Source organism: Palaemon carinicauda, unplaced genomic scaffold (genome assembly GCF_036898095.1).
Source record: "Palaemon carinicauda isolate YSFRI2023 unplaced genomic scaffold, ASM3689809v2 scaffold20, whole genome shotgun sequence".
NCBI lineage: Eukaryota > Metazoa > Arthropoda > Malacostraca > Decapoda > Palaemonidae > Palaemon > Palaemon carinicauda.
The window spans coordinates 233,025-255,015 of record NW_027169590.1 but is presented as its reverse complement, the minus strand read 5'-3'; the positions used below and the strand labels follow the sequence as shown (position 1 = coordinate 255,015).

The following is a 21,991-nucleotide window of genomic DNA, read 5'->3' as shown; positions in this document are numbered from 1 at the left end:
GTATTACAGAACATTTCAAAATAAAGGTACAATACAACTACTGTACAAGGACAACACGATTCAAATTTTTACACAAGCTTATTATTACGGATGTAGAGTTAAAACCACCTAGTATTTTCCGGTAGGCCCTGCTGCTTCCTCCGGTGCCTTAGATGACCGCGGAGGTAGCAGAAGTAGGGGATTCAGCATTATGAAGCTTCATCTGTGGTGGATAATGTGGGAGGTTGGGCTGAGGCACCCTAGCAGTACCAGCTGAACTCGGCTGCGTCCCTGGTTAGGCTGGAGGAACGTAGAGAGTAGAGGTCCCCTTTTTTGTTTTGTTTCATTGTTGATGTCGGCTACCCCCCAAAATTGGGGGAAGAGCCTTTGGTATATGTATGTATGTATACGATGCAAATGTTTATTACTAGAAAAACTACTCCTGAACATTTAAATACAAAAGCACAGGACAGTTGTTTGCAAACAATTTAGATTTCAAGTCTCCATTTTAATTATTTTTAGAAAGTTGCTAAAAATCAAATTTTCCATACCTCATTAAGGCTTACCCAAGTTATATAGATTAACTATATAAGTGAATATTTTGAGAGACTAATTTTCAAGAAACATAAATTGCATTACATCTTTCCGATAAGTATTAATCTATTGAAATGGGGTGAAACCTCTTGAATAAACTTTTAGTCTACATGATTTCATATAAAACTTCTGATTAATACTAACATGAAGATCTGCAAGCTAAATTAGTTCTAAGATTTTGCCAGGACACCATACTAACTACAAAAATGTATTTACAGTGTACAGTGTACTGTATATTGAGTGAATATCTATTCTTGCATTGTTACTTGAGACTTCTGTTGTTCGTTAAGTACATAATAAATAAAAGGGAAAACAAAATAAAACAATTCCTCTAAGAATTGACTGGAAATTATGTAAACAAAATTAAATCAAACCAAATAAATTCAATCATACCTGAGAGGACAAAGTGATGAGTTTTCTTCCATGTAACTTTCTTGATTCTAGAACATCGTCGGCACCCACTCATGTCCGAGTATTGGGTTCTGTCGTTAGCCATCAGCCTCCTATCTATGGGGTGGGTGCTTATGTCTGATGTGGCTGTTAAGTCATAGTCTGTGGTGGAAGAGTTGCGGAGTGTTCACAAGGGAGGGTAGGTGGTGGGCGGGGCTGTTCTAATCGCTCTCTCCTTCTTCTCCTCCTAGCCTCCTCATTTTGTCTCCTCCTCTCCGCAAAGTCCACGGTGCCATGGTGTACTGTACTCCTCCAGGTTTTCCTGTCCCTGGCTGTTTCTTCCCATGAAGAAGGATCGATGTCAGTTAGAGCCAGGGTGCGCTTTAGTTGATCTTTATAGCGCATTTTCGGGGCTCCTCGTGGTCTGGTGCCCTGGGTCAGTTCTCCGTAGAATATTTTCTTTGGGAGCCTAGATGGATCCATCCTCTGCACGTGTCCTATCCAGCGGAGGCAGTGGCGGATGATGGTGGCCTCCACGCTGGTCAGCGAGGCACGTTCTAAGACTTCTATGTTGGAGGTGTGGCTCTCCCAGGGGATTTTCAAGATCTGCCTCAGTTTCATTTGATGGAAGCAGGGCTGTGTTCTGGCCCCAACGTGTTTCTCGCTATACACTGCAGCAATGCTCAACGAGATCCCCCCCGACACACCCTCAGTCGACCTACGTTTCTAGAACATAAACCTGTGATAAAAAGACAAGCAGATTAATAAAATTTCTGTTAAAAAATTTAATGTAATGATTAAGTTATCATTTTTCTAGACTTTCACTAGGCTTACCTAAAGAATCTATCTTTTAATTAGAGTTAAATATGAGAGAATAAAATTAAGAGTAGACACAGTCAATAAAAGAAAAGATTGAAGGGAAGAGACGTAAAGTCATACATACATACATCAAGACACTTCCCCCAATTTTGGGGGGTAGCCAACATCAAACAAATGAAATAGAAAAGGGGACCTCTCCTCTCTACGTTCCTCCTAGCCTAACAAGGGACTCAACCGAATTCGGCTGGTACTGCTAGGGGTGCTAGAGCCCACCCTACCCCGTTATCCACCACAGATGAAGCTTCATAACGCTGAATCCCCTACTGCTGCTACATCCGCGGTCATCCAAGGCACCGGAGGAAGCAGCAGGGCCTTCCGGAAGGGCCAAATTCAATGCATTTGGAGTTGAAGGATTTTGCAAGAACCTACAGTACCTGTACTCTGATTGGCGAGTCCTGCACGGGAGAGGGGTACCCACGACAAGGCTATTGGGCAACAAGATGACCTTAAAAACATATGGAGTCTTTTAATTTTTGTGAAAAAACAAATCATACCTGGGATTTATGCATATCACTTAATATCTAAACCCTGGACTAGGAAACTGAAATAGAAAAATAAGTCCAATTATACTAAGCTAATCTAGTAAGGACTAATACACCTTTCCCTTCGGAACATAAAATTTTTACTTTCATCTCTGAACCTATTGTTCAAAGAACTATTTCACCAATGAACGGGAGTTAAAAAATTATATTGCTATTTGCTATCAATCAATGGGTTGCTAACGGCTTCCAATATATTTTTACAGTACTATAGAGTTGATGGGAGAAGTACAAGAGGGAGGCCAAGGTTTGGGTGGATGGATGGTGTGAAGAAAGCTCTGGGTGATAGGAGGATAGATGTGAGAGAGGCAAGAGAGCGTGCTAGAAATAGGAATGAATGGCGAGCGATTGTGACGCAGTTCCGGTAGGCCCTCCTGCTGCCTCCGATGCCTTAGATGACCGCGGAGGTAGCAGCAGTAGGGGATTCAGCATTATGAAGCTTCATCTGTGGTGGATAATGTGGGAGGGTGGGCTGTAGCACCCTAGCAGTACCAGCCAAACTCGATATAGTCCCTTGTTAGGCTGGAGGAACGTAGAGCGCAGAGATCCCCTTTTTTGTTTTGTTTCATTTGTTGATGTCAGCTAACCCCCAAAATTGGGGGAAGTGCCTTGGTATATGTATATATAAAGTTTGGAAAAGTATTATGTGACAATCATTAAAAAATAAATACAGTTCACTTTTAGAAAAAAAATTACTTAGGGGAAATGGTATCTGTTGACTGTCCAATATGGTCCAAAACCCTTCTGACCATTTACTACATAAAGACTGGCTTTTTTTTTCTCTCCAAAACCTATATCATTGTATCTCACTTCAGTTCTCCCATCAGGCTAAAACTACTGTGCCCGCTATGTAAAATGGCATCAACATGTACTGTACAAAAGGTACGCAGTACATTATCGTATTATTTCTCACGTGTTGGAAAGTATCCCAGTTGAATTTATATACTATAAGCTATGAAAATATAGAAGACCATGTATATTTACAACACAAAACCAATTCTTTTTTATGTTATACGTAATCGAAGATCAGAACAAAGAAAAGAAGTTAAATATTTTCAGCAAAGGGAATGATGTGCTGAAGATAACTCAAGGCAATAAGAAACTGACTAAATGTTCACATGAAAACTTTTTCTCTATTCTGGGTTTGCAAGCTGGTTCACTTCCTAATGAAATAAGAAGTTTTCTCAGGATACTCTCCTTTGTAGATTCTAGAGTATGAGTTATTTCTAGTCATACAGAAGAGAAATTTGAAAGCCATCCAGATTTGAATTTGATTTTGGATTATCTAAAACTGTTATGGGTGGATGGATGGAGTGAAGGAAGCTCCCAGTGATAGGAGGATAGATGTGAGAGAGGCAAGAGAGCGTGCTAGAAATAGGAATGAATGGCGAGCTATTATGACGCAGTTCCGGTAGGCCTGCTGCTTCCTCCGGTGCCTTGGATGACCACGGAGGTAGCAGCTGTAGGGGATTCAACATTATGTAGCTTCATCTGTGGTGGATAACGGGGGAGGGTGGGCTGTGACACCCTAGCAGTACCAGCCGAACTCGGTCGAGTCCCTTGTCAGGCTGGGAGGAACATAGAGAGGAGAGGTCCCCTTTTCTGTTTCATTTGTTTGATGTCGGCTACCCCCCCAAAATTGGGGGAAGTGCCTTGGTATATGTATGTAGTATAGTATAACATATATTCTTACCTTCACAGCAAAATAAGGCTCGGTGAAAAAGATCTCGAGAAGTATTATCCTAAACAAGACGTTCTTCATCAGATACGTTGGTTCGGTCGACAAATGTTCATTGAATCTTACTTCTTTGTTCAGGACACTAAACATTTCTCTCTCCATGCTTGGAGCAGCTCCTATAAAGGTATATAACAATTAGAGGACTAACATTACAGTATTGAAAAAAAAAAATTTTAATTCTGTGATTGTTACTACTTTTGCCAACTGTGAAGTTCTTGAAGCAAAAGTAGTAGTACAGGTATGAGTTACTTCTTGCAAACCTGAGGCCTTTGCTTCAGCCTTTTGGAATCTATAGATTTCATTGTCTTTTACATTCCAGTTTTTTTCAAGATAGAATAAGTTTGCTTTCAATACACATTTCTTCCTTTTTATCAATTAAGGTAGTTGTCTTGCTTTCTCCCTAAAGATTTTACTTTCTAGTTTTTGCCATATTGAATTTTGCCTTTTTCTGGCAATGTTTCATCAGTAATGCCCTAAGATTCATTAACCCTTTTACCGCCAAAGGACGTACTGGTACGTTTCACAAAAGCCATCCCTTTACCCCAATGGACGTACCGGTACGTCCTTGCAAAAAAATGCTTTTTCATATTTTTTGATAATTTTTTGAGAAAATTCAGGCATTTTCCAAGAGAATGAGACCAACCTGACCTCTCTATGACCAAAATTAAGGCTGTTAGAGCAATTTTAGAAAAATATACTGCAAAATGTGCTGGGAAAAAAATAACCCCCTGGGGGTTAAGGGTTGGAAATTTCCAAATACCCCGGGGGTAAAAGGGTTAATATTAAAAATAAAAGATATTTCATTAAGTATTTAATTTGTTCTTTGTATATTGGTGAGAGGCAAGAGAGTGTGCTAGAAATAGGAATGTCTAAAATAGACATGAGAGAAGAGCTATGACATATGATGTTATTTACCAATATGTTTCTAATTTTGATTTTCATATCTTTAAAATCCTGTAGTGCTGCTTTAGACTGTTTTAGTCAGTGAGTAATTCAAACTTCTTTTTCCTCATAGGTTTTATATTTAGTATATTGTAAGGTTATAGAGTTATAGAGTTAAATTAGATTTATCATTTTACAGTCAAGAAATTTTGATTTATTTAGTACATGACAATAATCATATTAATCTATTGCGGAAATTAAAAAAAAGGGAAATTTGCAAGGGGACATTGTAATAACAATGTACAGTATCAATTAATAATCCAAAAAATATATACTGTAATAACGAAACAGAGGCTTTTATGTCATAGACAACAGAGGTCTGGGGCAAACCTACTTTGGGGGGTAGCCAACATCAAACAAATGAGACAGAAAAGGGGACCTCTCCTCTATACGTTCCTCTCAGCCTTACAAGGGACTCAACCGAATTCAGCTGGTACTGCTAGGGGTGCCACAGCCCACCCTCCCCCGTTATCCACCACAGATGAAGCTTCATAACGCTGAATCCCCTACTGCTGCTACCTCCGCGGTCATCCAAGGCACCGGAGGAAGCAGCAGGGCCTACCGGAACTGCATCACAATCGCTCGCCATTCATTCCTATTTCTAGCACGCTCTCTTGCCTCTCACCAATATATTATTATTATTATTATTACTATCAAAGCTACAACCCTAGTTGGAAAAGCAAGATGCTATAAGCCCAGGGGCTCCAACAGGGAAAAACAGCCCAGTGAGGAAAGGAAATAAGGAAATAAATAAATGAAGAGAACAAATTAACAATAAATCATTCTAAAATAAGTAACAACGTCAAAACAGACGTCATATATAAACTATTAACAACATCAAAAACAAATCTGTCATAAACTATAAAAAGACTCATGTCCGCCTGGTCAACAAAAAAGCATTTGCTCCAACTTTGAACTTTTGAAGTTCTACTGATTCAACCACCCGATTAGGAAGATCATTCCACAACTTGGTCACAGCTGGAATAAAACTTCTAGAGTACTGCGTAGTATTGAGCCTCGTGATGGAGAAGGCCTGGCTATTAGAATTAACTGCCTGCCTAGTATTACGAACAGGATAGAATTGTCCAAATTAAATACTAAATATCTTTTTTTTATTTTTAAGATTAATAAATCTTAAGGAATTACCGATGAAACATGCCAGAAAAAGGCAAAATTCAATAATAAGGCAAAAACTAAGATGTAAAATATTTAGGGAGAAAGCAAGACAACTACATTAATTGATAAAAAGCATGAAATGTGTGTTGAATGCAAAATTATTTGATATTGAAAAAAAAACTGGAAGGTAAAAGACATCACTATCAAAACCTGGCTGGTTAAATGTGTATTAACCCTTTTACCCCCAGGCTATTTGGAAATTTCCAACCCTTAACCCCCAAGAGGTTATTTTTTTCCCAGCACATTTTGCAGTATATTTTTTTCAAATTGCTCTAACAGCCTTAATTTTTGTCATAGAGAGGTCAGGTTGGTCTCATTCACTTGGAAAATGTCTGAATTTTCTCAACAAAATATCAAAAATATGAAAAAAAAAAATTTTATAGCATTTTTTCTCAAGGACGTACCAGTACGTCCATGGGGGTAAAGGGATGGCTTTTGTGAAACGTACCAGTACGTCCTTTTGGGGTAAAAGGGTTAAAGAATGGTGTTGGTGAGCTTTACTTGTCGCCCTCCCTGCTATAAACAACTAGCCTAATCTTCTCTGGTCTTCCCCCTGAACTACAAAGAACTCAAACTTGAAACATACTTTCCCTGTGAGGGACGGTGACGTTATCTCACTCCTCACAGCGGTAATTTAAATCGCAAGACTATTCCTGTGCAGTAATTTTTAACAAATCCAGTGGTATACAACTTAAAATGCAATAAAACTTCATCACTATCTGGAACCAATGTGACAGAAACTGAAATAACAAGGAGGTGCAAGTGCTTTTACCCCCAAAGGATGTACTGGTACGTTTCACAAAACCCATCCCTTTACCCCCATGGACGTACCGGTACGTCCTTGAAAAAAAATGCTATAAAATTTTTTTTTCATATTTTTGATAATTTTCTGAGAAAATTCAGGCATTTTCCAAGAGAATGAGACCAACCTGACCTCTCTATGACAAAAATTAAGGCTGTTAGAGCAATTTAAAAAAAATATACTGCAAAATGTGCTGGGAAAAAAATAACCCCTGGGTGTTAAGGGTTGGAAATTTCCAAATAGCCTGGGGGTAAAAGGGTTAACTGCTAGTGTATCTGATTACTTTACAAGAGGCATGTGTCTACTGCAAGGAAAGAAAATAGGATATTTTCTTTATTATTTTTAGAGGTATATGTCAATAAACCAAGTTGCTGGAGAATAAGCAATATAACCACTAGAGGAGGTTCAGAGATATAAAAACTATTCACCTTCGTAAAACCTATTACTCAAAATTGATATTCCAATAAGCATAACCACATACCAAAATTAATTCGCATAAATAGTCAAAGAAAAGCAGAAATTTTCCAACCATAATAATACTAATAACATACTTACCCTCTTTGAAGGTTTCCTTTAGTTACAGAAAGGGACACAGCCAAGGCTTTGAAGATATGGATGTACTCCGTGCCACTTATCTCACCCCGTAATGCGACGCTTACGCTGACAGCACCTTTCATGGAGCTACCAGAGTCATGCCTTGATTGCTGCAAGAAAAAAAATAGATTCATACCTATTCATATATTAAGGAAATGTTATTAAACCAAGAATTTAGGTTATATACATTTCAACACTAACCTTTCATGCGTAATGTTATCGATATTATGAAATGTTCATGATATTCACATTTTTATAAAACAATCCTAGAAGGAATTTAAATGATCTAACAAAATTAATCGGCGTGATAGAGATTAAATCTATACTGTAGCTTAAAGTAAAAAAAAAAATCAGTAAAAAGGCTAACAATTCAAGGAGAAGAAACAGGCAATGGTTCAAAGGAAGACAGTAGCAATGGATCTCCATTAAAAACTTGAATATAGAATATGAAAAAATAAATAAAAAGAACATTATGACAAGCATTCCCAACAAGATACAGTATATTCTTCTTACATACATATACCAAGGCACTTCCCCCAATTTTGGGGGTAGCCGACATCAAACAAATGAAACAAAAAAGGGCACGTCTCCTCTCTATGTTCCTCCCAGCCTGACAAGGGACTCAACCGAATTCGGCTGGTACTGCTAGGATAGCACAGCCCACCCTCCCACATTATCCACCACAGATGAAGCTTCATAATGCTGAATCCCCTACTGCTGCTACCTCCACGGTCATCCAAGGCACCGGAGGAAGCAGCAGGGCCTACCGGAACTGCGTCACGCGATTGTGACACAGTTCCGGTAGGCCCTGCTGCTTCCTCCGGTGCCTTGGATGACCCTGGAGGTAGCAGCAGTAGGGGATTCAGCATTATGAAGCTTCATCTGTGGTGGATAATGTGGGAGGGTGGGCTGTGGCACCCCTGGCAGTACCAGCCGAACTCGGTTGAGTCCCTTGTCAGGCTGGGAAGAACAGAGAGAGGAGACGTCCCCTTTTTTGTTTCATTTGTTTGATGTCGGCTACCTCCAAAATTGGGGGAAGTGCCTTGGTATATGTATGTATGACCTTTGCTGCATAAGCTGTGCACTCCTACAAATTACCTATAGACAGAAATGCCCTTAAAAATAAAATATTGGAACTGGTGACTACCACAAAAGCCAGAAGGAAACTATAAGAGAGGGAAAGAATGTGCTGCTAGTTCTCTGGCCCCATTGGGGAGTAATGAATCTGGACAATGCACTCCATGATGTCAGTTGTCTTGATAGTGACACTGGCAATGCCAATAAAGTGAAGATTAAGTGGGAGTTCTAGAGGAATCTATCTTAGGATCAGCTACCAAAAACATCCTACATCTACTATACAGTAATATAGATATAATAACACTTCAAATAATAGTACACTCACATTTTCTAGAGTCTTCATTCCCAATGGTTGTTGGCTCTTCTGAAGACATTTCATCATTTGGTAAGCTGTGGTCACGTACAGCTGCTACCTGCCACCTCCAGCTAAAATTAATTCTTCATAATAAAAATCTTATACACATTAAAATGCTTCCAGTAATAAAATAGTAATATCCTTAAGTTCCATAACCAGAGGATTCCTTTCTAAAACATTTATTTATTACTGTAAAACAATAACTTGAAATTATTGAAAGTTTGGAACACTTTACTATGGCTTATGATGAGATAAAATGATAACTCTCATTCACCGAGGAAATGGATTAATTTCTAAAAAAAATATTACTATCCAACAAGTCTATTTGAGTAACCTCTTTATAAAAGAGAAGGTCGTAAAAATCTACAAGTGAGAAAACCAATAAAAAAAGGTATCACTATTCAAGAAAAAATAAAATATGACAAAGTAAATATGATTTATCTTCAATGAAATTTGACACCAGTAGTGTGTGTGTGTTATTCATTAACCCTTTTACCCCCAAAGGACGTACTGGTACGTTTCACAAAACTCGTCCCTTTACCCCCATGGATGTACCGGTACGTCCTTGCAAAAAAATGCTATAAAAATTTTTTTTTTTTCATATTTTTGATAATTTCTTGAAAAAAATCAGGTATTTTCCAAGAGAATGAGACCAACCTGACCTCTCTATGACAAAAATTAAGGCTGTTAGGGCAATTAAAAAAATATATACTGCAAAATGTAATGGGGAAAAAAATAACCCCTTGGGGGTTAAGGGTTGAAAATTTCCAAAGAGCCTGGGGGTAAAAGGGTTACTTGGATAACACTTATATTACATACCATTACATAATAATGATTGAGAGAATTGTTACCTTTCTGTACTCTCAGCATCTGATTTCCATGACGTAATTCAATATCTCTCAGATTTCCGCAGGCTGAATTTCTTCGACAGCGTACTGGTCTGCTATCTCTACCCATCTCCTAGGCCAGGAACTTACAAATGAGTCTGTAAAACAATGATCTGTTACTTGAAAGACACTTATGTGACACTACAGAAATTGACATTTCAATGAAATTTTGTCCTGTGGCAGTTATTGGTATTCTTGACTTGACAAGTCTTCATGAATGTTTGCAACTTAATTACTGTATTAACAACAGAATCCTTATTATTATTATTATTATTACTGTCCAAGCTACAACCCTAGTTGGAAAAGCAAAGTGCTATAAGCCCAGGGGCTCCAACAGGGAAAAATAGCCCAGTGAGGAAAGGAAATAAGGATATAAATAAATGAAGAGAATAAATTAACAATAAATCAATCTAAAAAAAAAGTAACAACGTCAAAACAGATATGTCATATATAAACTATAAAAAGACTCATGTCCACCTGGTCAAGAAAAAAAATTGGAAACATTGATTCATAAATGCAATAGCGTCTGTAATTTTGGTACTTATCAAGGGATTGACTGCGAGGTATGTCCAAAAGGAAACCAGAATTTCAACAAACCTTATCAGACACTTTAACCCTTTTACCCCCAAAGGACGTACTGGTACGTTTCACAAAAGCCATCCCTTTACCCCCATGGACGTACCGGTACGTCCATGCGAAAAAATGCTATAATTTTTTTTTTTCATATTTTTGATAATTTTTTGAAAAAATTCAGGCATTTTCCAAGAGAATGAGACCAACCTGACCTCTCTATGACAAAAATTAAGGCTGTTAGAGCAATTTTAAAAAAATATACTGCAAAATGTGCTGGAAAAAAAATTACCCCTTGGGGTTAAGAGTTAGAAATTTCCAAATACCCTGGGGGTAAAAGGGTTAAAAGATATAAAATGATATAAAACAAAGGTTGAAGTCGCCGAACAACGTGGCGGAGCTGTAGTGAAACGAAAAAGTGAAGTGATTAGAAAATCCCCCTAAGCAAGAAAAACCAGTAAAAAAAGAATAATGAGTTCGCAACAAAGTAAGGATATATGCAGTGACTGCAGAAAAAACGAAGAGGGACTGATATGTGACGAATGCGATAAGTGGTACCACGCCATGTGCCAGAAAATATCCAGAGCTACATATAGGGCTCTTAGAGAGCACGAAGAACTAATGTGGATGTGTAACAATTGCAAACAAGAATTAAAGTGCAGTAAAAATAAAATGAAAGATCTAGAAGAAAGAAATAAAATGTTGAACGAAAAGCTGAGAGAAATAGAAGAAAAATGGTCAAAAATGAGAGCAGAGATTGTCGAAGAGGTGCTGAGGAAGGTGAAGAATGAAATAATGGACGAGGTCGTAAGTACAGTAAGTAACAGGTTGAGCCAGAATGAATTTGGAGATGTAGGGCAAAATCAGGTAGAAGTAGTTAAATTAAAAGTATTGCAGGAACTAGAAGAAGAGGAGGAAAAAAGAAGGAGAGTGTGCAATTTAGTGCTGTATAATGTACCAGCTGAGCTTGGCTGAGTCCCTGGTTAGGCTGGAGGAATGTAGAGAGTAGAGGTCCCCTTTTTGTTTTGTTTCATTGTTGATGTCGGCTACCCCACAAAATTGGGGGTAGTGCCTTTGGTATATGTATAATGTACCAGAAAATGAAAGGGAGGAAGCAAGAGGAAAGAAAAAAGAGGATACTAATTGGTGTCAGGATATTTTCAGAAATAGTTTAGAGCTAGAGCAGATAGAGATGGAACAGGTAATAAGGCTAGGGAAGCGAAATGAGGGAGGACGACCTAGGCCAGTGCTTATTAGATTTAAAAATGAAGAAATGAAGTGGAAAATCCTAAAAAGTGCTAAGAAACTAAAACATGAACAAAATCCTTTGAAAAAAAGAGTAGGTATAACAAAAGGACATGACGAAAAAGGAAAGAGAGGCTATGTCAAAACTTAGGGAAGAGCTCAAAGAAAAACAAAATAATGGAGAGAATGGCTGGATGATAAAAAACGGGAAACTCCGCAGAGAACAGGGGGCGAGAGAAAGGAGGTAGAGATAGGACCACAAGAAATGCAAAAGGGGAACAGAAAAAGGAATGAATACGGATCACGCGACAGACCAACGGAAAAGAATAAGAGAATTAGTTTCAAAATGATAAATATACAAGGCTTAACAAAGCAAAAATACATGGAAATGGAGTCTCTCCTAAACGATAGCTTTGATATCAACATAGCAGTGTTAACTGAAACACAACAAAAAATAGATAAGATTAATATAAGTGATGGTACAATTAAGAAGGAGAATATGAGGGACTTTAAAGATCAAAAAAGGAGGGGGGTTAATGGTGATATACAAACACGACAAGGATATAGAAATGGAAAAAGTTAATTCGAAGAACTTAGATATATTGGATGTAAAAGGGAATATCCTTAAAAAGAAAGCGAGACTTATTGTAGTATATATGGATTGTGGCGGGGATAGGGAAGGTAAAGAGAGAAACGTAGTGATACGAACAGAGCTAGAGAAAAAAATAGAGGAAGTAGAGGAAGATGAAGCACTAATTATAATGGGAGATTTTAATGGTCATCTAGGCTTCTTGGGAGACCAAGAGGAGAATGAAAACGGAAAGAAAATACTCGAGGTAATAAACAATAAAAACCTTATATTATTAAATGTAGATGAGAAATGCAAAGGAACATATACATGGGAGAGAGGTGATCAAAGAAGTGCCATAGACTTGGTGTTGGTAAATAAAGAAATGTATGAATACTTCAATGAGATGAACATAGAAGAAGAAAAAGATAAAGTAGATATATCCGACCATAATCTGATTGAGGTAGAGGTCAGCGTAAAAGCGACGATAGAAAACTACAAAAAAGGATTTTGGAAAGAAAGTATGTATTACAAAACAGACGAAGAAAGTCTTAGGGAATACTGGGAAGAATTAAAATATAATCTAGAGAGCAGAGAAATCACAAGGATGGATGAATTTGATGAAGTTGTAGAAGAGGCAGCAAAAAGAAAGCTACAAGCAAAGTACAGACGGAGAACAACTGGAGAAGAGAAAGCAAAGATAGAACCAGAGTGGATGACAAATAAAATCAGAGAGGAAATAAAAAAGAGAAAAAAACTTAAGAGAAAAGCGATACCTGACAGGTGAAGAAAGGAAAAGAGAGCGTTTCTGCTGTATAAACAACAAAAAGAGAGAACGCAGGTTATGATAAAGGAAGCAATGTGGGAAAATGAACAGAAGGCTAATGAAGGAAGGAAGGATAGGAACAAGATATTCAAAAATATTGACAAACTAAAAGGGAAAAAGGAAAAGGAAGAATACAATATGACAAAAATGGAGAAAAACTATCCAAAGACGTAGCAGAGGAACAAATAGATAGGTTCTGGGGGGTAAACATTTATAAAATGCACGGAAATAAAAAGAAAGAGGTATGGAATAGTGAAGAAAGACAAAGTTATATAGAAAAATTAAAGGAAATAGAAAAAGAAGAAAATTCATTAGGATACTCGTTCCCCATAGAAATAAGAGAGCACATGGATATGATATCACCAATAACAAGAAAAATAACACCAATGAATATTCCCAAGTTAACAGAGGAGAAAGTTAAGAAAATTTTAAGAAAAATGAAAAATAAAAAGGCCGCAGGTCCAGATGAACTGAAACCAGAATTATATAAAACTATAGCTAATGACAGCAAATGTTTGGAAATCATTACAAAGTGCCTTCAAAAGGAAACGGAGGAGAAGAACAATCCCGAAGTGGAAAAAGTCTAAAACAAAAATGATACAAAAGGTAAAGAAACCCACAGTAAAAGATCTAAAACCAATTGCCCTTACAAATGCCTCATACAAAATATTTATGGCCCTCATGAAAGATGAAATAGAAGAACACCTTAAGAGAAATATGGAGATGAAAGAAACGCAAGCCGGGTTCACAAAAGGAAGAAGAGTAGAAGATAAAATATTTATTTTACAATACTGTTTAGAAGACAACATATTTATTTTACAAAACTGCGTAGAAAAAAGCTACAAAAGGAAGGAAAGTTTAATAGGAATTTCAATAGATTTCAAGAAAGCATATGACTCAATAAAGAGGGAAAAAATAATAGAAATTATGAAATATAGAATACACCCAAATGTAATAGATACATTGGAAGAAATCTACGAAGGAGATAAAACCAAAATAAACATAGGATATGAATTAGATAAAGAATTTGAAGTAACGAGTGGGATAAAACAAGGATGTACGGGGTCAACTACTCTATTTAAACTAATTACATATAAAATAATAAATGAATTAGAAAAAAAAGGCTTTGAAAACGAGATAATAAAGATTAGGGCATTGTTCTTTGCAGATGACGGTCTAATTGTAGCAAAAGATATAGTAGATGCAGAAGCAAACATAAAAATACTAGTAGAAATATGTAGAGAATGTGGGCTAGAAATAAACAAAAATAAGTCATATAATCATATATAATATGAAAGAAAAACCTGAAGAAATAGAGGGTATTAAAGTAACAGATAACAGAAAATACTTAGGAATAGAGATAGAAGGGAAAAGAAATGTTTAAAAACAAACATAGAAAATGATGGAAAAGGCAGAGAAGCTAGCAAACCTAACCTACTCAATTATTGCGAAAAGCTGCCACAAAATACTGATAGGAAAAACATATTGGAAAAATGTAGCCTTACCCGGAATACTGTATGGCACGGCAGTAATGAACATAACAGAAAGTGAAATAAAACGATTACAGCAGATTGAAAACGGAGTAGGAAGAAAAATTTTGGGAGCACCATCATATGCAGCAGTGGCAACACTACGGGGAGAGATAGGAATGTCCGAAATGAAAACTAGGATAGCAGGAGGAAGGCTAAGGTTTGTGAAAGGGATAGATGAGGGGAGAAATGATTTGCTGAAGACAATTCTGGAAGAAATGAAAGAAAATGAAAATAACAGGTGGATGAAAGAGACTAGGAAATGGATTAAAGATTTGGAAATGAACGATAGAACCTTTAGGAGAATGGGAAGAGAAGAGCTTTAGGCCAAAATTAGAGAAGTAGATGGTAAAAAGTGGAGGGATGAGATAAAAGAGAAAAATAGTTTAGAAATATACGAACAAGAAAAGGGGCAAATAGGAGAAGAAATGTTTTAGGACAACAAACCTACTTCTATTATTATGTATAGAGCTAGGGCCAACTGTTGGAAATTAAACGATAGGAAAAGACATGAAGCAGGAGGTAAGGTAGAATGCAAACTATGTGGGGCAGTAAATGAAGACCTCGCCCACTTCATTCTTGAGTGTCCAGACCTCTGCGACGAAAGAAGAAAAATAGCGGAATTGCAACAGCCGTACGAAGAAGAAAAGAAGATGATAATAGGAAACGTGCAGTTTAAGAAAGAAGGAATAGAGAAAAGAAAAGAATATATCTATCAAATGTGGAAAAAGAGAAGAAAATAAAAGAATTAGAATAAAGAAGAAAACCAAGGAGGTGCCGATGGAAAGGCGAATCCCTCCGCCCAACAACAAGAACAAGAGAGAGGCGAACGTCTACTCTCACCGAGCCAAAAGTAGAAAGTGACGAGACAACATAGGTGTGTGCGCGCACGTGTGTGAGTGGGGTACCTCCCCCCCTTAAATAGAAGTAGGGTAGTTACATCTCAATGAAAGTCTTATGGCGAAAGTATAATCCCTATTAATACCAAAAAGAGTTTGTATTTAGTGGCAGAACAAATATGATTTGGTAAAAAGTTTAAATTGGTAGCCAAGAGGAATGCTCTGCTTGACGTCAGTCAGCCTTGAAAATCTAGGTTACTTTGTTATCCGTAATTTTACGTCGGCTTCTATTACATAAACTAACGATTTAGTGCTATACTGTATTCCACAAGGCATCTTGTTAACAACATAGTGCCGGGTATTAAAAACCATGAAAGCTATAAATCAAAGTAACATAACTGAGGCAGTAGGAAACCTGAAAAAACCTTGAGTGTTTTTCGTTTACTCGTGGGCCCTCTTCACGACGGTTGAAGATTGCAAGTCGCAAGTACAGAAGACCTTACATCGGTGACTCAAGACCCTGAGCAAATGCGCAGTAGGCAGAAACTTACCAATTTTATGACTGGATGGTGATCATGAGAGTAGGTAACGTCATACCAAGGGGACCTCCAGGCCAACCACCGAAGTGCTTGTGTCCATTGCATTTTTCTACGTTCCGAAAGGCAAAGCTGGCCCAATTGCGAAGAATCCGTCCACTGACATGGTTGCCTCTGATGAATGACAAATATGATTAAAATCATGCATAAATCAAAACTAATAGATGGAGTACAATTAACAATATATTGTAAATATAATACACTAGCAATTTACACAGGAAAAATATTTATTACTGAATGAAAACGAGACCACAAACAACAGATACACTATACTGTTTAATAATGAATAACCTTATCTCAGATGCAAGATTTTATTTCACTATTCATGGGACCATCTGTGTCCCCCCTTTGAGATAGACGAGAAAGAAAATGAAATCATATGTTCGTCTCTCCTGTAGAGTTATCAATGAGGGCCGGCCAATATAGAACTTCAAAAGTTCAAACTTGTAGCAAATGATTTTATGTTGAACAGGCTGACACTAGTCTTTTTATAGTTTTTATATGAAATGTTTTGATGTTACTGATTTGAAAATATTTTATTAATTGTTAATTATTTCTCATTTTGTTGATTTCATTTCCTTTCCTCACTGGGCTATTTTTCACTGTTGGAGCCCTAGGACTTATAGCATCTTGCTTTTCCAACTAGAGTTGTAGCTTAGCTAATAATAATATGATGTCAAAATCTAATAAGACTTGGTGGATGACCGAGATGGTTTTACAATTATTTAATACGCAAATATTTTACCCTTCTTTATCTTTGGTTGTTTTACTCTTGATATAGAGTGATGCCTCAGGATACGAAAGTAATCCGTTCAGGACACGGTTTCGTACGCTGATTTTTTTCGTATCCTGAGTCGCGTTTTACATGTAAATAGCCTAATCCGTTCCAAGTCTTACAAAAAGACACCTTTTCTTTCATAAACACGCTAAACTGTAGTAATAAACATACAATGCAGCCATTTCTATCATTCAATAATATTTTGTTTTAAATTGCTCTAACAGCCTTAATTTTTGTCAAAGAGAGGTCTAGGTTAGGTTAGGCAGGCAAATGCCTGAAGTTTCTCATAAAGTTATCAAAAATATGCAAAAGAAAATGTAAATAGCAGTTTTTTGCAAGGACGTACCGGTGCGTCCATGGGGGTAAAGGGACGAGTTTTGTGAGACGTACCAGTACGTCCATTGGGGGATGCCCAAAGGGAGTATTTTGACTCTGGTTATTTCAGTAAAATAACTAGTTTTCTATCATTTTTTTATTGTTATAACCAGTTTTGTATACAAAAAATTTAATATTCTCAGTTCATATGAGGCATATATTAAACTACATTGACTGTTGCAGTCCCAGACAGTAGGGGGGTACCAGTTCCTGTATTTGCCTCTTAAGACTTAATCCCAGGTTTTTCCATATCGCTGTTGGATGTCGCTTGGAATAATTTGCTTCCAGCCGGTAATTTTTTAGCTGAACCTGATTCGGTCAAGAACAGCTGGGAAATTGAAGTTCAAGGGATGATAAACGTTGACGTAATGCCGTTTTTCCCACAGATTTTGGTTAGTGTCGTGTACGCGTGGCTCGGCACAGAAGGTGCCTTCGGTTAATGTGCCATTTGGAGATGTAATTCATTTCTTGGATGGTAATTAGGTTATTTCTGTATTGAAGTGCATTTTAGTCAGGTTTGTGCTACAGCCTAAAATGCACTTCAATACAGAAATAACCTAATTAGCATCCAAGAAATGAATTGCATCTCTAAATGGCACATTAACCGAAGGCACCTTCTGTGCCGAGCCACGCGTACACGACACTAACCAAAATCTGTGGGAAAAACGGCATTACGTCAACGTTTATCATCCCTTGAACTTCAATTTCCCAGCTGTTCTTGACCGAATCAGGTTCAGCTAAAAATTTACCGGCTGGAAGCAAATTATTCCAAGCGACATCCAACAGCGATATGGAAAATCCTGGGATTAAGTCTTTAGAGGCAAATACAGAAACTGGTACCCCCCCCCCCCCACTGTCTGGGACTGCAAAAGTCAATGTAGTTTAAGATATGCCTCATATGTACTCTCGTAAGACAGGGCCGCTGTACTGCAAAAACCATGGGTAATACATCGGTTGAGTCCCACCCAGCCACTACTGCTTGGCAGTATGTAGGAGCTCGATGTTTTTTATCTTTCTGGAGCGAAGCGAGCGCGCGGCTGACCAAAGACCATTCGACTATCGAAATGTTACCGAAATTTAATGGATTTTTCTCTGCCGTGTATTCACTTCGCTCGCGAAAATAGGAAAATACCAAGCTCCTATGTACTGGTAAGTGGTAATGGCTCTATCGAAATATTTTTCCACCTCTACACAAGGACACCTGCCTGCCTAACCTAAACTCAGCCATGTCCTTACCTACTTAACCCTTTTACCCCCAAAGGACGTACTGGTACGTTTCACAAAAGCCATCCCTTTACCCCCATGGACGTACCGGTACGTCCTAGCAAAAAAATGCTATAAAATTTTTTTTTTCATATTTTTGATAATTTTTTGAGAAAATTCAGGCATTTTCCAAGAGAATTAGACCAACCTGACCTCTCTATGACAAAAATTAAGCATGTTAGAGCAATTTAAAAAAAGTATACTGCAAAATGTGATGGGATAAAAATAACCCCTTGGGGGTTAAGGGTTGGAAATTTCCAAATAGCCCGAGGGTAAAAGGGTTAACCTTACACTGCCGTAATTTAGGCTTACATCGAGTTTGATCCGCGACCCGTTTCACTCCTAGGTAATCGATCATATTTTGTAAAGGAAAAATATTTTAACACTTGTTCCAACAAGGTACATTCACCCCAATAATGCTTGCGGGAAATTTTACGATCGAGTAAATTGGCCGTGGCTTCAGCGGACGACGCATTGTAACTACCTTTCCCTAACCTAACATTTCATGATAATTATCCCTTTCACCCCCCCAAGGGCGTACCGGTACGTTCTTGCAAAACAATGATAATTACATATTTTTACATTTTTTTTTTATAATTTTACGAGAAACTTCAGGCATTTTCCAAAAGAATGAGACCAACCTGACCTTTCTAGGACAAAAATTAAGCTTGTTAGAGCAATTTTAAAACATTTAGCAAAATGTGCTCGAAATTTAACCTTATAGTGGGGGTAAAAGGGTTAACATAATAGTATCAAATATCACTATAAATGACGTGTCCCTAAAAACGACAAACTTAACAAAGCGGTTAATATGTAGATTGACGGGACAGTATTAAATTGTAAAAACGAACGCTTCTTAAACTGGTATGACACGGGCTCTATCTATCGGGAAAGTTGGAAACTAAGCAGGAGCTGCGGTTTCATTGCGACGGAAACGAGTGTCATTTTTGAAGAGATCGTAATATTTTTCTATAAGAAACAGTAGTTTTTTTCCTAGGTTACATTTCCACGTAATTCACTACAAAAATACCGGAGCTACTGTACCCGTGACTTGCGTTCGGACCGTGCTGAACTTAGAAAATATTGCTGTGGTAAAGGTAAATTATATTATTCAAAATGATAAAATATGATTAACATAATATTATGGTATGTTGGATCATTGTAAAGAACATCTTCCCCATAATGAAAAAACGATTTGGCTAGTAATAAGAAAGATATCACCCTGTCCCCAAAAACTAGACATTCCCCAGTTTTATATATAAAAATTGTAATATTCGGTTAGAAAATGACAAGAAAATTCCCTTTTTCCTTGCACGAAGGAGGAACTGGCCGCTGATGTACAAAGGCACCGAAATTTAAGCTTACACTAGGGTAATGCAAGGTAGTTAAGCCCACAGTCAGCTTTGCCTAGCCTAAGGTATCGGTTATAGTCTAAGGTAGAAATCAAATCAACATATTTATCAACTAATTAGTACAATAATAACCTATAATTTAGCAAAGTTATTTAATACTTACAGTAATATATACACCGTTCACCCGAGTTTCTCGAATATACTTACGATATCTCGTAACCATGAGATTCAGGAAACCGGTCAAAACCACATCATTAATTAACCTCAGTCTAGCCTAAATTAAGGGATATATTAAGGGATATACAAAGCCAGCCTACTCTATATGAACAATAACTTTCTTAAATTTCAATTTACGTGAAAATATATATTATTTAACGTGTACTTACCGAAAAAAGAATAGATATCTTGGTCAAAACAAACTCTTCAAGACGCCATTGGTCACATGTTAACTTCCAACTCTCGTCAACAAGAAGCATTCGGAATTCAATTAATTTATAATTTTTTTAATATAAATTCTATTTAGATAAAATACAATTATTTTTTAATAATATATAATAAATACATTTATTATAAGTATTTTCTGTTAGTTTCTATAAGAATAATTTACCTTGTCTGCAGAATTCGCAATTAAATTTATTCGTTTTTTATTGAATAAAAATGCTATTTATGTGAAATACAAAAACCATACAATTAAAAAAATTAAATAGATTTATTTTATTGATTTTTTGTTAGGTTTGTAATTATATTAACAGAGATTTGTCGAAATTTATCTCAGTCTATTAGTTAAGTGGTTTCCATTTTCATACTCTATATGAGGGAATCGTTCACTTCAGTTTTAAAGAATATTACGATCTGGTAAACTTAAAATTTCATTATTTTTATTACTTTTGATGCAATATAATTAATAAATATAATATTTTATAATATAAATAAAGTACTGAAATTGATATCAAACCATATCTATTGTCTAACAGCATTCTTTACCAAAATGTTTTAATGAAGGAATTTGAATTAATAAATAAATCTGAAAACCTAAGTAACTATCAAACCAAAATTTCAGTGACCTACAATATTTTGCTCTTTGTATTTCACGAAAAAGATAATCTTTATCTCTCACAGGCCAGAGAGAGAGAGAGAGAGAGAGAGAGAGAGAGAGAGAGAGAGAGAGAGAGTGTGTAGGTTGACCAGGGCACCAGCCACTCTTTGAGATACTATCGATAGAGAGTTATTGGGTCCTTTGACAGGATCTCTCTCTCTCTCTCTCTCTCTCTCTCTCTCTCTCTCTCTCTCTCTCTCTCTCTCTCTGGTTATGGCTAACTTTTTCTTTACCTACACATGTTCTGAAAAGTCTGACCTATTCTTTACAAATTCTCCTCTGTCCTCATACACTGACAACACCGAGATTACCAAACAATTCTTCTCCACTCAAGGGCTTAACTACTGTACTGTAATTGTCCTTGGTAAGGGTAGAAGGGATGTTTTAGGAGCTCTTCTAGGAGAAGGAACTTCGAAATCAAACCATTGTTTTCTAGTCTTGGGTAGTGTCATAGCCTTTGTACCATGATCTTCCACTGTCTTGGGGTAGAGTTATCTTGCTTGAGGGTACACTCAGACACACTATTCTATCTTATTTTTCTTCCTATTTTATAGTTAATATGAGAAATATTTATTTTAATGTTACTGATCTTAAAATATTTTAATTTTCTTTGCTTCCTGTTCTCACTTGGCTATTTTCCCTGTTGGTGCCCCTGGGCTTATAGCATATTGCTTTTCCAACTAGGATTGTAGCTTAGCAAGTAATAATTTTAATAATTGTCTAAAATCTCCTTATATAGTTGTATTTATGTCTGTTTTTATCGTTTCTACTTAGAAAATGATTGAGAGTTGGGAAATCATTATTAAAATATGGAGAAGCTGAGATTGTGGTACAGGCAGGAGGAGAAGAATTGAGTGGAAGAGGTCAAGGAAGGATGGAGGATATGTGAATATCACTTGGAAGGATATTATTATTATTATTATTATTATTATTATTATTATTACTGGCTAAGCTACACCCCAAGTAGGTAAAGTAGAATGCTATAGGCCTAAGGGCTCCAAC

The 21,991-nt window shown here is 36.9% G+C and overlaps 1 protein-coding gene across 33 annotated transcripts in view; it reads right to left on the bottom strand.

The window, feature by feature from the left end:
• Positions 1-21,991, bottom strand: part of LOC137635945 (uncharacterized) — a 152,020-nt gene that overhangs the window by 23,210 nt on the left and 106,819 nt on the right. For 3 of the 33 annotated variants that reach the window (XR_011042833.1, XM_068368409.1, XM_068368408.1), the window contains exons 2-3: positions 16,081-16,239; positions 7,595-7,743 (exon numbers count right to left, since the gene is read on the bottom strand). The exons of 19 other annotated variants lie outside the window; for them this stretch is intronic. Coding sequence is in view for 3 of the 14 variants with exons in the window: in XM_068368409.1 (XP_068224510.1) it covers positions 7,595-7,743; positions 16,081-16,239 (308 nt within the window). In the remaining 11 variants the exon portion in view is untranslated. Of the gene's footprint in view, positions 1-966; positions 1,703-4,074; positions 4,236-7,594; positions 7,744-9,044; positions 9,137-9,916; positions 10,051-16,080; positions 16,240-20,279; positions 20,344-21,991 lie in introns of those variants that run through there. 11 more of the 33 variants (XR_011042848.1, XR_011042852.1, XR_011042856.1 and 8 more) reach the window with 11 other exon arrangements.